Consider the following 15,892-nt stretch of genomic DNA (forward strand, 5'->3'; position numbering starts at 1 on the left):
GTTCGTCCATCGTGGTTCGATAATGACCACTTTTTCATCCAGTGAGCTGAGGGCTTTCCACATTTTGTTCTGTGCCTTCTCATGTGGCTGCAGAGACCAATGTCATCTCGAAATGTTCAGCTGCACAATGGGCAGGTTATTCCAGCTGGAGCTAGTGTATTACACCTCCTCACTTCGACACGCCACTATTTCTACCTGGATGAATGTGTATCAGTGGTATCACTACAGTAGAGCGTCAGTAAAAGAACCATCAATTTTCCTGGCATGTTACAAAGTATTACAAAATAAAATTAAAAAAACAAGAATTGAAAACTTAGAAAACGAAACAAACTTAGACGAGGGGAGGTCAGACAAGAGTTACATTTCCTTTGTTGACTTTTAGCCAAATTGTAGGTGTCCTAAAAAGAAGGATGGTCAAATTATAAAACCCAGTGAAGTACTTGGCTGCCACACCTAAGAACCTGAGCTCAAATTCTGGGGAAAGTTTCTAGGCTTTCATTCGAATTTTTCACATTAAGAACTCACCAAACGTTAACTGTAATTAAAAACTGAATTGAATATCTCGTTCTCTCATTCTTCCCCCCCCCCTTCTGTCTCCTCTCACCCCCCTCCTCTTGCCCACCCCTCTCCCTCTTATCACTCTCTATTTCTATAGTGCAGTTGCTTGAATGAAAGTATAGGGACGATTCTGTCCTAGATTTCAATATAGGTCAGTCTGGCTCCTCATTACAAGTTTGATTGTTTGGCGGCTGATTTCATGGCCATTTTCTCACGAGTTGTCTGCTTGATTTATAGTCCTATAGAATCAGAGAATGGAATGGGCTACGCGAAAGAGAGTGAGAGAGAAAGAGAGAGTGAGAGAGAAAGAGAGAGAAGAAGAAACATAGAGATAAGGCACTCAAAAGTATATGCCATTAACAACAAAGTCACCATTTTATGAATGTATATCCAGCGATTTACCGTTTAGGATATGGCAAAAAAAAAGTTGACAATAAATTGTACAGGAGAATATCCTTTTCGAAAATGACATTTTATGACTGTTTTTTCTCCCATTCCTTGCAGTTACTCTTCAATGTATTGATCTAGTTCTATTCAAGAAAATATTTTCTCCAATTTGTTGGATCTAAGTATAACGAGGGAAATAACGAGGGAAATGGTCTCGTCACACAGGCGGATCCGGGGGCGATCGCACCCCACCCCTTACTCGTCCGACCCCCCCCCCCCCCCAGTGGGGAAAGGTGGGCGAATTTTAGGAGAGAAATCACACTATTTGTATAAGAATTCTTTACCTAGGTCAAAATATATACTAATTGTTATATTTTAACCAATTTTTTAGATTATGTCCACCCTCCCTTTAGTATGTCAGCCAATTTGAGTGTGTGTGTAGGGGGGGGGGGTCAAATTTTATTGTAGAAATCATAGTCTGTGAAAAAACAACTAGTGGACTATCTATGTAATATAATTTTTATGTTATGGCTCTCTCCTTCCGGTATGTTGGTCGATGTGGTGGGGGTGGGTGAGGCAATTGCATCAACTGCCCTCCCAACCTTAACTCTTGGAGTAGGGGAACGGTGCAATGTTAATGCAGAAATCAAAGTTTGTGAACAAAATTAGTTGAATATCTATATAATATAAGCTACTTGTTGATAATTGAACTCATTTGTATAGTAGGCCGCACCCACTCAAATATCAAATTAAATCATTAGTAAATATAAGTTGAAAGAGGGTGGTCGGTACCAGGTGGGTCTGTCGGTGGCCTTAGATACAAGAAGCAGTTTATTTTTTAAAAAATATGCGAAAAATAATAGGCCTAACATTGCTTTAACTGTACCGCTATTGTAAGTCTTTTTTTAATTCAAATAATTTATAACATTTTGTTCCCAGTGATTTCAACGAGAAGCCTGTTGTACCCATTACCTTCTCAACATGCAAACTGAGAGCTGACTCAGCGCTAACGTTTAGTATAAGGGAGGTAATGGCCAGAAGATATTGTCTAAGTGGGCAATTATTTTTTTTAATGCATTAATAAACTGGGAGGGTTATGAAATAAAAAAAAAATTAATCTTCAGCATTCTGTGGAAATTCGTTTACAAACCCAATAAGACCAGCTCAAATCCCAATTACCAGAAAAAAAGGACGCCTATTATAAGCTATCTCTTATCTTATATAATACAGACGTTACTTCAAAAAAGAAGATGATTACGTCCTACGTGACAAACGCATAATTTTACAATCCATAACCAGACACAGCAGAATGAGACAACATATGTTCCGGAAGCTTGAAATAGGAACGAGCGAAACCTGATTTGTGGATCATCACCAGAGAATGCTAACCATGTCCTTCAAAACTGTATACTATATCAAGAGGCCCGAACAAGACTCTGGCCCCAAAACCTTCCTATAGAACAAAAACGGAGAACTGCCTGATCTGGAAACCACTGCGCGGCTCATCTCACATATAGAATTAATGATCTGAACTCTGCGACATGGCCAATGAGAACGAGGAAGAAGAAAAGAAAATCTCACGTATATCATGTATTATTACAATATATAGTTATAAATATTTATTTATATCAGTAGCGTCGCTAAGGGGGGGGGGGGGGGTGAGGGCCATTTAGGGGGTGTAAACAACACCGGGTGACACCCATCGGTGTGGAGGGGACGACACCCAATTGGAAAAAAAATATTTTCAATGCTTTTATTATTTTGTCAATGTAAAATACTTTTAAAAAAAGAATGAACGATAACTAGATTACGCTAGATAACCTTGTGTGTGTCAGATTATGCTATATAACCTTGTGTGTGTCAGATTATGCTAGATAACCTTGTGTGTGTCAGATTATGCTAGATAACCTTGTGTGTGTCAGATTATGCTATATAACCTTGTGTGTGTCAGATTATGCTAGATAACCTTGTGTGTGTCAGATTATGCTAGATAACCTTGTGTGTGTCAGATTATGCTAGATAACCTTGTGTGTGTCAGATTATGCTATATAACCTTGCGTGTGTCAGATTATGCTAGATAACCTTGCGTGTGTCAGATTATGCTAGATAACCTTGTGTGTCAGCGAGAAAGTTAACGTAAGCTGTATTTGTTAAAGAAGGTTAATTGTACTAATTGTAAACATTATAGAACGGGGGAATTTCTTTAATTTTTTTTTCGGGGGTGGGGGTTTGGGGGGTAGGAGAGGACGTAGGATGTTAGACAATATAACAACACAATCTAGTCCTCCCAACAGGCTATTCCTCCCACTTTTATTTTATAACTCTTCTCTCGGTGGGAGGCCAACGGATTAAATCCCCTTCAAAGGAAAAAAGACCAACAATGTCTCAGTAAGTAATCCTTCAACGAATGATCAGATCCGGCTTGAACGTTGAATAGATCAATACTTTCGTGTAACGGTATAAGTAAGTCTGTTTTTTTTCCCTCACCTATGACGTTTGATATGACCTTTCTAAAAAAATGTAAGCAATTTTAGAGCAAGTACCCTTCCCCGCGCTACCGCTATTCTTTTAAAAGTTCCTCAAACACTAAGTATGGGGGTCATGATTGCATGTTTGATTTCCTGAACACAGCGGTGCATGTTTGGTTAGAGATTATCAATTCAGATTGCTCTAGGCTCGGCTGTTCGTCAAGGGATGGGGAATGTTTTGCTCTATTGTACTTCCTATTCACGCATCTATTTCTTCCTTCTTAAATAAACTGACAATGTATCCTTCCTGAGATACAATACCAGGGTTTCACAATCTGAGAAACGTGTACCCCTTATGTAAAAACGGGAGAAGAGAGGCTTAAATTGAACAAAAGAAATTTCGCTGACCTCGAACGGTGATCCTAAAATATCTTTTGTAACTTAAAGTAAAGGGGATGTGTAGTTTACCAGAAAGATCTTATAGGCTGAGAAAAGCTGATTTAAATTAATAGTAATGAGGGTTGTCCCACGAATAATTATTAAATATCCTCCCAAAAAAATATTTAAAAAAAGAAGTTTTCATTTCATTAATTTTGATCAATACATCTGAATGAAACTTTATGATGTATAAACAGTCTTGCAAAGCTCTGAATAAAACCTTTGAGAGAAAGAGATTGCATTACTCTTTCATTTTATTTATTTGAACAGATGGATCATGCATTGAAAGTTTTAGGCTCTAATTTATTTTAAGTATCTGTTAAAGAAAACTTTATTTTGTACATATTGTTTAAAAGCTAATCTGTGCGTCTCATAGACTGACATAACAAACCGGTAGTGACAAGCCATTGTACCGTTATACTGACACATGAGTCATACAGTTGAGTTCACTAGAAGTGCAATATGTAATCAAATGAACGAGAAAACTAGAAATATATTATCTAATAATCTAAAAGAAAGGAAAATATTAACTAAAAAATTACTAAACAATATTATATAACAATATAATATAACAATATAAAACGAAATGATAAAATATATAAACGATATGTTTAGATTTGTACAAAACAAAACCAAAATCATAATTAAGAAATTTGAATTGATATTATTTTTTTTTAAAATATCTATCAAAACTTTGCATCTGAATATGTTTTGTACATAATTTTGTTCAATTATCGTTCGTAAAGTGTATTTAAAACAAATATAGAACATTTTCAGCAACACAAATTAGGCCCTACATTAGTCTTTAATTTGAAACTAAGCTAAAAGTGTTTCATTAATACTATAACTATTTTGTTCATAAAAGTTTATTAGGCCAATTCTTTTTCTCCCAGGCTTGGAGATATAATCTGCGGCATTAATACGCTAGTCTAATAAGGTGAAGCTTCTGAATATGATATGAGATTGAAAACGGTCAAGATAAACAATTAGCAAAGTTTACTAGTGACCGCCATATCTGACCGAAGGGTGACCCCCAGTCAATGGTCTATTATTAGAGTACATACCATTCAGATCTAACGAGTGGTGACAACTCAAGACACTGACAGGGGCTAAAACTCCCGTGAACGTATTTGTCACACGTCCTCACACAAAAATGACCGATGGTCTACAATCAAGGCCTTAAGTAGATAAACGCAAGTCTTGATTGAACACCTCGCGGTTTTCCTTTCATTGAGCCGAACTTTCGTGCTTCTGACACCAACTATACAATGTCAATGTCGACTAGGGGAGGGAGAATAACTTGTGGACTGTAATCCAGGCCGTCTGATTCGCCCTTTCTCCTTCAACTTTTATGCCACCTTCCTCCTTGAAATACAACTTACATTTCTTTCGATATGATAATTTCAATTCACTTATAAAAATGTGATTTTTTTAAAATACAAAGATTATACATTAATTAGCAGGGATTTGATGGAGGACGCAGCTAACCCTAACTATGTACAAACAGTTATTAAGGAAGGGGATCATACATAGTATATATATATATACTATATATACTATGCATTCAGTGGCGTAGCATCCATGGCGCGAAGGGGTTCAATGAACCCGGGCCCATGACCATTAGGGGCCCACTGACTAGTTGAGAACTTTGGGGTGACACCAAAGTGAAAAAATAAATGCACTTTTGTAAAAAAAAAACGATAAAAAATAGAATTAAACGTTCTCTCAAAATATCCTGAGCTTTGTCCCAGAATTTATATCAACTTAAAAAGCAGTGTTTTAAACTTTAATGTAAGGATTTGCTTTCCATCAGATTATGTGAATTGTAATGGTGGCTAGCCCTAATCGTGCGTTTGAGGTGACAATCGTCTCCATATCGTCCTATTCTTTTTTTGTTCTTGTCTGTGTATAGTTATACACTTATGGGTAGTACAGGAAGGGTGGGAGATGGGGAGAGTTTGGTTAAGAAGTAGGGATAGTCCCGATTGTCACTGATTAAAATTTCGATACAGCTGCAAATTATTCATTTTTTTTAAAGCTTAATATGTTCTTTATTTGTTTTGTATTTAATATATTGTAAAGTCATCTTTTGTTCTTTACAATCTCTTATAGTATCTTAATTACTTGTTGGCAAGGTAATGTCTTCAGTACTGAATAACCATTTATATTTCTTGGAATTCTTGAGCTTCCATAGGAAATAATGACAGATCCTTCCGAAAGAATCCCAAAAACTTCGTTCGTCTACACCAAAGGACAATGGACAACCCAGTGATCGTCAAGTTTGGACAGTTTATGAACAATTTTAACGTGAACCGTTGTGTAAACCGTAAACTTATGTTAGTGTCTTGTGTGTTGTTTGCAATATAATCTCTTCAGTACTGAATTTAAAAAAACTAAGACTGACATCTTTTCAGTCTCTGGTGATTCTAACAGAACCTCAGGACCTCTCGGTGACTCGCTAAATACTGGTACTTTAGGACATCCATTCTGTACCATTTGTCTCTTTCATTAGTGGCAGGACTCAAGACAAATAAAAAGTTGATACCAAATTCGTTTTATTATTTTTTTGATACTGCTAGTAATCTCCGATGACGGAACATCCAAAGAAAAAGAAATTAGATAGTCATTTCTAGGTTTTCCTGTTTGTTAGAATCAGACGTCAGCAGAATTTGCTGAACAAATGCTCCAAGTAATTAAAAAAAATTCCCATTTGTCATTAACTAAACTGCAAGGCCCATGCTATGATGGTGCTTCCAACATGACTAAATACTACAATGGCATTTGGGCATTGCTTCATCAGAAGAAGCCGCTCGCGCATTTAGAAATAGATGCACTGGTTTCTTACCTTGCTACTTCAAAGGGCAGAAAAATGTTAGTCAATCAATATTCGATCTATTTACTGTTAAATAATGGACGAAGAACTAGATAATAGTTTGTATCAATGCTTCAAAGTTTGACACCTAGAGGTGCTTTAGGAATGTCATTGTGTAGAATGGGAACTAGAACTCTTTTTTTATATATTTGAAACTCCATTTACTCGTTCAATTCTGTTTACAATTGTACAAACAATTCGTGTTGGAGACTTCTAACAGAGTCAAACGTAATACGATGATTAAAAAGCTACTCTTCTTGCATTGGAATGTCTTTTGGTCAATGTACCGATACATTCAGATTACTCAATTGTTTTGTTATACATTGTATTTGTCTTTTTGGGGGAGGGGCCCACCAATATTTTTTTGAACCCAGGCACACGGGTATCTTGCTACGCCACTGTATGCATTTCATATTCTAAGACAGATGTGTACCAGTGCTCCTTCTTCCCTATTAGAGCATGGAATGGGTTGCCTGGGCTAGCCAGGAAACCAATGTCTTGACAAAATTAAAGTCATTGGTTAACATGCATGACGCATAGGACGTAATCATCTTCTTTTGAAAGTAACGTCTGTATTTTATAAGATAAGATATAAAATATTCCTTCTTTGTACCACATCAGCCGTGCAGGTATCGGCCATAAAAAAAATCAGCCCCTTGAAGAACGGTGCGGCATAGTAATATACTTGTTGAGGCTTTCTTCCATCCCCGCCAGTGCAATGGACTCGGTCCTAATGGACTCCAAATGGGGTTTGTTTTGCTTTCCCATTTGGCCTCATCGCTCCTTCTAACAACTGGGTTACCAGCCAAGCGTCATGTTAATGCGGAGAAACATTGTATATATAAATCAGGGGCTGGTAGGATGTCACGAAACACGAAAAACACATTTTATAGTGTAAAATCACTGATGCCCAAAATACGCCCTCGGCCGGATTACGTGGTTCCATCCGGCCCGCCGAAACATCGGCACAAAGTATAGAAATCTCCCTTCCAAACAAAAAAAATGGTTGAAAAAATGTATCTTTACATACGATTGGGCCCTCACTTTTTCTCCGATGGATTGATACCATAACCTTTGTGTATTTATGAAATGGGACTCTGAATATACAATCTACCAGGAAAAGTGAACATATCTTGACTTTTTTGTTGAACATGGTAATAAGCCAACATATAATAAAACAACATAAAATGACATAAAATAAATATGACGGCATTCTTAGTTTATGACGCGAATAAAAAGTTTGTTAAACTACGCCTAGAGATTGGAAGATTGATGGGAATGTTTACCAAAAAGAGACCACAAAATGAGTCGTTGGTAAAGCTACCTATTACACTGTTGCTCACATTGTAAGGAGCGAAATTAATCAATTTTTTTAATAGTAAAAAATATAATTGTCAAATAATCTATTAATCAAGTATTAAATCTACAGGTTTCTACCAAAATAGTTTCAGAATAATTTCATTTAGTTTTTGCAACTTTTTGGTCATGTGGCCCGTGAGACGAGTAATGGAAATTAAAGGTAGAGCATCACTGGTGTAAAATAAATGCACTATGCTACGTAACAGTAACGTCGTTTTTTTTTTTCGACTATGGTACATCGTTTTTGTTTAGGTAGACAAAACATGTTCTGTCACAAGATGTCTTGTAGAGCGCGGAGACAATAAATCAATTTATTACTGGTAATTAATTATTTTGTTTAGAACGAAAAAGAGACATAACTTTTGCAATATTGAGAGAATAAGTAGCTTTATTAATATAATAATGACATTTATAAAATTGTATTTTTGGTTATTTTTGCGTTAATGAATATTAATCCATTTAAAAAATAAAACGGTTCACTGGTTATGTAAAAGTATAAAGGGGACATCTAAAGTTGTATGCGCGCAACACATCAGACGAGAAATCAAAAGTTGTATGCGCAACACATCAGACGAGAAATCAAAAGTTGTATGCGCGCAACACATCAGACGAGAAATCAAAAGTTGTATGCGCAACACATCAGACGAGAATCGCTGAAAACTGAGAAATTATTTTTTGTTATACAACAGTAGGACCGCGTTTGGACTAGCCAATGGTCATAGGCTGTGGGTATTCATGGTGTAAGTGAAGTTACTATTTTGTAGTTAAATTTTGAGAAGTTATGTCAAGAAGCAAACAAACTAATTAGCATTCATTTTCTCAGCACTAAGACCACACATACACAAATCAACATTGGAATATATCGTGAGCGCAGAGCTTTCTTTTTAGTTGGTAACTGCAAGGACTATCGAAAGGTAGATATTGCACATTCTCAGTTAGCAAGAGAGTCGTGAATAAATATCTCGGTTGTTTCCCCTTACATGTGCGAGCTAATCCCTCCGACCACGCACCCCTCTCTAGCACCCACCCACACCAAGTCTTTGATTCAATACATAAAAGACAGAATATTTCTTACACCCCTTGATGTAACATTGGTGTCACATGATAGCTCCAAGTCACTTAGTTTTGCTTTCTATACTTATACGGTAAGCACTGTAGAGATTATATAAACAATGGGTTGTCCCTCCTGACTTGTAGTACCTCGCTCTCCATTTGAATAAAACCAAATAGATCTTACTTTCAGCTCTATTTTAGGTTGTTGTTAAAAACCCCGTGCTTCAACGGATCTACAGTGCTTGAGACTCAGTTGGAGCTTTTTATTCTAAAATGAAAAGTATTACAACGGTGCTAAGAATAAGTTCGCGGACAACAGATTAACAATGACTTTTCTGGCAAAACACAGTGGTGGCTTACATTGGTAGATCATATGCCTAGACTGACGGATCAAACGTCTAGATGGTCTGATTATATTTAGGCTCTTGACTTTTTGCTTAAAAAATAATTTCTCAAATACTTTCTGGTGACTTTTCCTCTCAGCCAATGCACCATCTGTCCATCTTTTTGTCGAACAGAAAACATTTCCAAACTACCACCTTGGAAAACATTCAATATCGAACTCTCCCAGCATTCCTAACGATTCAGTTGGTCAATAGCCTACCCACGTATAGGAAGAGATAAATAATAATGTTTAATAAAACAAGCAAAATATAAAAAAAAAAAATTAAAAAAAAAACGTATCTAAGGTCTAATATTTCAATAGTGCAGGAATAAGCTCTATCTTGTTCTATGTAAAATAAAATTAATTAGTTAATTACCATGACTTGATTAGATCATTGGTTAAGTTTATTATTGATCCTTGTCACCAACTTTGAATATTTGAGCAAAAGTTCGACTTGATCCGAAAATGGAAATTGGGCGGAGATAGGACACACAATAAGCGGAATAACTCCATATAAATACATATATATATAGCACATTTGTTGAAAAGTAGCAATTATTCCCCTTATTCGATACCAAAGAAAGTAATTAATTGCCAATGTTTAATTGGTGACCGGTCACTTCATCCCCGGTCACTTCATCCCCGGTCATTTCATCCCTTGGTCACTTCATCCCCCGGTCACTTCATCCCCCGGTCATTTCATCCCCAATTAAATATTTTATATATAAATATGATTATGTAGAATGCTTTTTGACATTTTATGACTTGTTACTAATGCGTTTACAGTGTTTCCTCTTCCACTTTGTTTTCTTAATGAAAAATCTTATATTATATTGTAAATCTGGGTGTGTACGTAGCTATAGCGCTTCTGTTGGATGTTGGGGTTGTAATATCATAATATTATCCGGATCGAATACCAAGGTTTGGTGGAAGTAGTAAAAAATCATTTGAGAGATAGAAGTGCGATTACAATAATTATGACCGTGCCACTGATAACTTAAGGCCAAGGTGTGGTGCAAGTAGAGGAAATCTTTTGAGAGATAGAAGTGCGATTACAATAATTATGACCGTGCCGCTGATAACTTATCATCAAAGACCAAGGTGTGGTGAAAGTACGACCATGTTTCACTTTAGTTTATTTTTCAATCGCTCTTTCTTGAAAATGGGCGCGTGATTTTTAGCCTCGTGATATCATGTCGCCTGTATAAGGTTTGCTTTAATTCCTTTTAAACATTAATGTGTTACAGTTTTGTCATTTAAATAAAAAATGAATACATTAAATATTGCTCATTTCATGATTTTTAAAATTACAATTTGTTAGATAAAAATGATCAGATGTTGAAAATATCAGGGGATGAAAAGACCGGGGATGAAGTGACCAGGGGATGAAATGACCGGGGATGAAGTGACCGGGGATGAAATGACCGGGGATGAAGTGACCGGGGATGAAATGACCGGGAACCGTTTAATTAACGAATTGGTTAGTTTTTTTTTATATTGATTAATGTTTTTAGGTACAAAAAATAATTGTGTAAGTTTCGACTTGATACACGAAGGGTTATGGGAGAAATAACGTTTTCAAAAATTGTTCCAGACAGACAGACAGACAGACAGAGTGAGTCGATATAAGCTTTGTAATAAATTAAACTGTCATGCACAAATGTATTTCTGTCTGTTATTTGTGGCAAAATTTTCATTCTACTTTTTTTCTGACGTTAGTGTCAATGCGTGAATGTAGAGTTACCTGACACCTGCAAACCTAAAGAAGGACACAAAGGAAGACAAAAACTTACAAAAGGAGGAAACCCAATGAACTTTTACACGAGGACCTACACAGTAGTTAATATAAGACCGTTCAGAACATAGGTTACATTTGATTTCTCAGACAAAAGTAATTCTTGTACTAGTTCATAACTCGGACAAACGAGCGCACACCATTTTCGTTAGATTGTTATTTGTGTGTGAAAAACGCCGCTACAATGGAAACTCTATTTGTTTCTTTATTCACTCTGGGTACAGGTTTTTTTTCCAATTCAACGAAAGAGTTTGTCGTGTAATTTATTTTTTTGCTAAATAATTTTCACTTACAACTGTTACCGAGCATTTCTGTTTAAACCAGAACATTTGAAGGATCAAATTCTATCAATTGATAATGTGCTATTACATTTTTAAACTTCGGGTAACCCTATGTGAAAATAAGAACAACAAGGTTACAAAGAAAGTTTGTGTGGAGACACAAACTCAAAATCGACCCCCGAAGTGGTCCACCCAGGCAGGTACAAAGGCAGGTTTCAATATTTTCAGAAAGAACATCAGAATTAAATTCGATCAAAGACAAATGACAGAGAAGAATGGAGAAAGAAGGTTGTTAGATCTTGTGTGGTGCCCCAGAGGTCCACAGACCGTAAAGTGAATGTGAACGTGAAGTTAGATGTGAACCTGGCCTAACTAATGTCTGATAATGAATATATAATTGGTCTAATTGTTTTGTAAATGGCCAATCTCTTATTCCTCAAGGAAAAAACATTAAGTTAAAAAAATAAAAATCGTTTAGTTCGGTGTTCAATTGTGGTGTAGTGTTTTGTGCACTTCACGCGATAATTTTAAAAACTTATTATTAATTGTTGATTTAGATTCTGTCCCACTTATATGCATACTAAATAGATTTCTCTCTTTAAAAAAAAAGTAAACATTTATTTTTTGTAAATGCAGTAGTTAGTATAACAGAACTTACTTAACTTAGCAATACAAATATAAAAAATATTTTGACAAAAATCTAAAACCGTTTCCATAAATGTGTTAATAATATGGTATATAGTTACCTTCCCTACCAGAGAGCCTCCCGTGTTTGTTACTATTAATAGTGAATAGTTGTAAAAGTGGAGTATTTTTATAAAAAATTTGCTTGCATCAGTGATTTAAAAGAATAGATTTTTCGCTTTCAGAAAAGAAAAAAATTAGCCGTTGTATCAGAACTTTGAATGGTCTAAAATATTATGATATTGTATTTCACTCTTTTCTAGTTTACAAGATCTAAACGGGACAGACGGACAGACATTCCACACAAAACTAATAGCGTCTTTTCCCCTTTCGAGGGCCGATAAAAATATCTGACATTGTAGACCAGGGGACATAACCAACAAAATTGTTTTCACTTACATTTCTCAGGAGGAGTTGTCTCTGCCATAATTTTTTCTCGCTATTTAATATCTCAATGAGACGCCACATGGCTGCCACAGCGGGACTGACTTCAGACATGACTAGACTGCAATCTTCAAGCATAGCCTATCAACGAATAAAAAAACAGGGCTATTAATACATCAGTAATACAGAATATGTCTATATAGATATATGCGATAGAAAAAAAAAGTCTATTTATATATCGACAATACAATTCTATATATGGCTAGGTGTGCGTATTTATAATAAACTAAGCACTATTAAATACATCAATAGAAATGGAGATTGACTTTCTGATAAATGTACACAAACCCAGGTAACTGAAAGAAAACTCAAGTTCAAACACATTTTTAAAGGCTCTAAATTTCGATTAATGAATGAAAACATCCTTATTTTAGAAGGAACAATTTTATTTTTCTTTCTTTTTTTTTTTTTTTGTAAGAGAAGAAGAAACCTACAAAATGATGAAGACTGCTGTGAACAGAGAGCTTTTAAATGGTATGCATATTACAAATTACACCCACAGCAGTGAATAAAAAGGCTGCAAAATTGAATTTCAAATACAGATCACCACTTATAGTGAATTTCATAAAACGATCACCATTTTTAGTACATTTCATATACATATCACTACTTATAGTGAATTTTAAATACTGATCACCACTTATTGTGAATTTTATCGGAATTTAGTGACTGATTTTTTTGCTTTGATTTTGTTTATTTTAGGTGAGATTTTAATATAAACCATCACTTACCCCAGTGCAGCCAATGTGGTTTTAAGTATAAAACCACCTACTAAGGTTTTTGGCAGTTAAATCCCCCTCTTCTATAAAACACAACAAAAAACAATAATAATGTAAACGATAATACCCAAATTCCAAGAGCATAGCTAAGGAAGATTTTGATTTTAAAACCCCCTCTGAAATTTACGATAAAACTCCCTCTTCAATATAAGACTATCCATACATCAATCACCAGATTCTATGAGCGTAGCCTAGAGGGGTTTTGTCTTTGCAGCTAAAAATCACCTCTTCAATATAAAAAAAAAATTGCAAACTCAAAATTCTATGATCGTAGCCAAAGAGGGTTTTGAGTTAAAACCCCCCTTCAATATATATTCAAAATACAAAAAGCAAACTACGCACTCAAAATGCTATGAGCGTAGCCAAAGTTGTTTTTTTAGTTTAAACCCCCCTTTCTGCGGGGTTTGATACTAAAAAATATCTCTTTAATATAATAAAAAAGCAAATTTTTGAGTTTAAACCCTCCTCCTCCAGAGGGCTTTAAAACCCCTCCAGATGGTTTTGAGTTTAAAATCATCCAAACAGATGGTTTTTAGGTTGAAAACCTCTCTCTTCAATTTTATTCTACAGTTATACTAATCACCAAATTATATGAGCTTAGCTAAGTGGGTTCTGAATTGGTTTAAAAAAAACAACCTTCAGAGATCTTTTAGTTTAAAACCCACCAACAGATGATTTTGACAATGAAACTTCCCTTTTCGATATAAAGATATATCTAAAGCAAACTACAGTCACCTAATTCCAAGATCGTAGCCAAGAGAGATTACAAATTTCTACCAGTGGCGGGGCTCCATTAATAAACTGAATAGTCATCTGCCAAAATTGAAAAAGACTAAATGTGGCTCAACAAAGATGGCGAAGATGAATTTTAGGAGTCAGTTAAAGAGATCGGGTCTCAATCATAGAAATCCTATGCCGAACTGGGAGTCGACCCCTTAGTAAGGCTGTGACAGAGCGTCGCATGAGGTTTGCGGGACATGTTCTCCGACAAAATGAATTACGCATAATAAGAGTTACGATGACAAGGTCATTATGAGGAATGCGCAAACAGGTACATCCTGGTAAAACTTGGCGCCACACTTTCTTGGAGGTCCTTAGAGCAGGTAGGAAGAGGCTTCAGGCATTGCCAGTGACAATGTGTGTATTCTTCTTTGTTTTTCTTCTATGTGTTTTGGAGGTTTCTTTAGACACAGGGCGGGATTTGAAACCGGGACCTTCGAGACACGCCAGTCCAGAGCTCATACCACAAGACCAGACAGAGAGTTAATAAGCTAGGTGTTTGTGGAGAGTTGATAAGCTATGTGTTTGTGGAGAGTTGATAAGCTATGTGTTTGTGGAGAGTTGATAAGCTATGTCTTTGTGGAGAGTTGATAAGCTAGGTGTTTGAGGAGAGTTGATAAGCTATGTGTTTGTGGACAGTTGATAAGCTATGTGTTTGTGGAGAGTTGATAAGCTATGTGTTTGTGGAGAGTTGATAAGCTATGTTTTTGTGGAGAGTTGATAAGCTATGTGTTTGTGGAGAGTTGATAAGCTATGTGTTTGTGGAGAGTTGATAAGCTATGTGTTTGTGGAGAGTTGATAAGCTATGTGTTTGTGGAGAGTTGATAAGCTATGTGTTTGTGGAGAGTTGATAAGCTATGTGTTTGTGGAGAGTTGATAAGCTATGTGTTTGTGGAGAGTTGATAAGCTATGTGTTTGTGGAGAGTTGATAAGCTATGTGTTTGTGGAGAGTTGATAAGCTATGTGTTTGTGGAGAGTTGATAAGCTATGTATTTGTGGAGAGTTGATAAGCTATGTGTTTGTGGAGAGTTGATAAGCTATGTGTTTGTGGAGAGTTGATAAGCTATGTGTTTGTGGAGAGTTGATAAGCTAGGTGTTTGTGGAGAGTTGATAAGCTAGGTGTTTGTGGAGAGTTGATAAGCTATGTATTTGTGGAGAGTTGATAAGCTATGTGTTTGTGGAGAGTTGATAAACTATGTGTTTGTGGAGAGTTGATAAGCTAGGTGTTTGTGGAGAGTTGATAAGCTAGGTGTTTGTGGAGAGTTGATAAGCTAGGTGTTTGTGGAGAGTTGATAAGCTATGTGTTTGTGGAGAGTTGATAAGCTATGTGTTTGTGGAGAGTTGATAAGCTATGTGTTTGTGGAGAGTTGATAAGCTATGTGTTTGTGGAGAGTTGATAAGCTATGTGTTTGTGGAGAGTTGATAAGCTATGTGTTTGTGGAGAGTTGATAAGCTATGTGTTTGTGGAGAGTTGATAAGCTATGTCTTTGTGGAGAGTTGATAAGCTATGTGTTTGTGGAGAGTTGATAAGCTATGTGTTTGTGGAGAGTTGATAAGCTATGTGTTTGTGGAGAGTTGATAAGCTATGTGTTTGTGGAGAGTTGATAAG

General features: G+C 36.0%; 1 protein-coding gene across 1 annotated transcript in view; it reads right to left on the reverse strand.

Annotated features, from left to right (window-relative positions):
- The window catches only part of LOC106065235 (uncharacterized), a 100,295-nt gene that overhangs the window by 67,647 nt on the left and 16,756 nt on the right, over positions 1-15,892 (reverse strand). The window contains exon 2 of the mRNA XM_056007960.1: positions 12,680-12,805. Coding sequence (XP_055863935.1) covers positions 12,680-12,802 — 123 coding nt within the window. The 5' untranslated portion in view covers positions 12,803-12,805. The remainder of the gene's footprint in view (positions 1-12,679; positions 12,806-15,892) is intronic.

This window comes from Biomphalaria glabrata, chromosome 13 (genome assembly GCF_947242115.1).
Source record: "Biomphalaria glabrata chromosome 13, xgBioGlab47.1, whole genome shotgun sequence".
NCBI lineage: Eukaryota > Metazoa > Mollusca > Gastropoda > Planorbidae > Biomphalaria > Biomphalaria glabrata.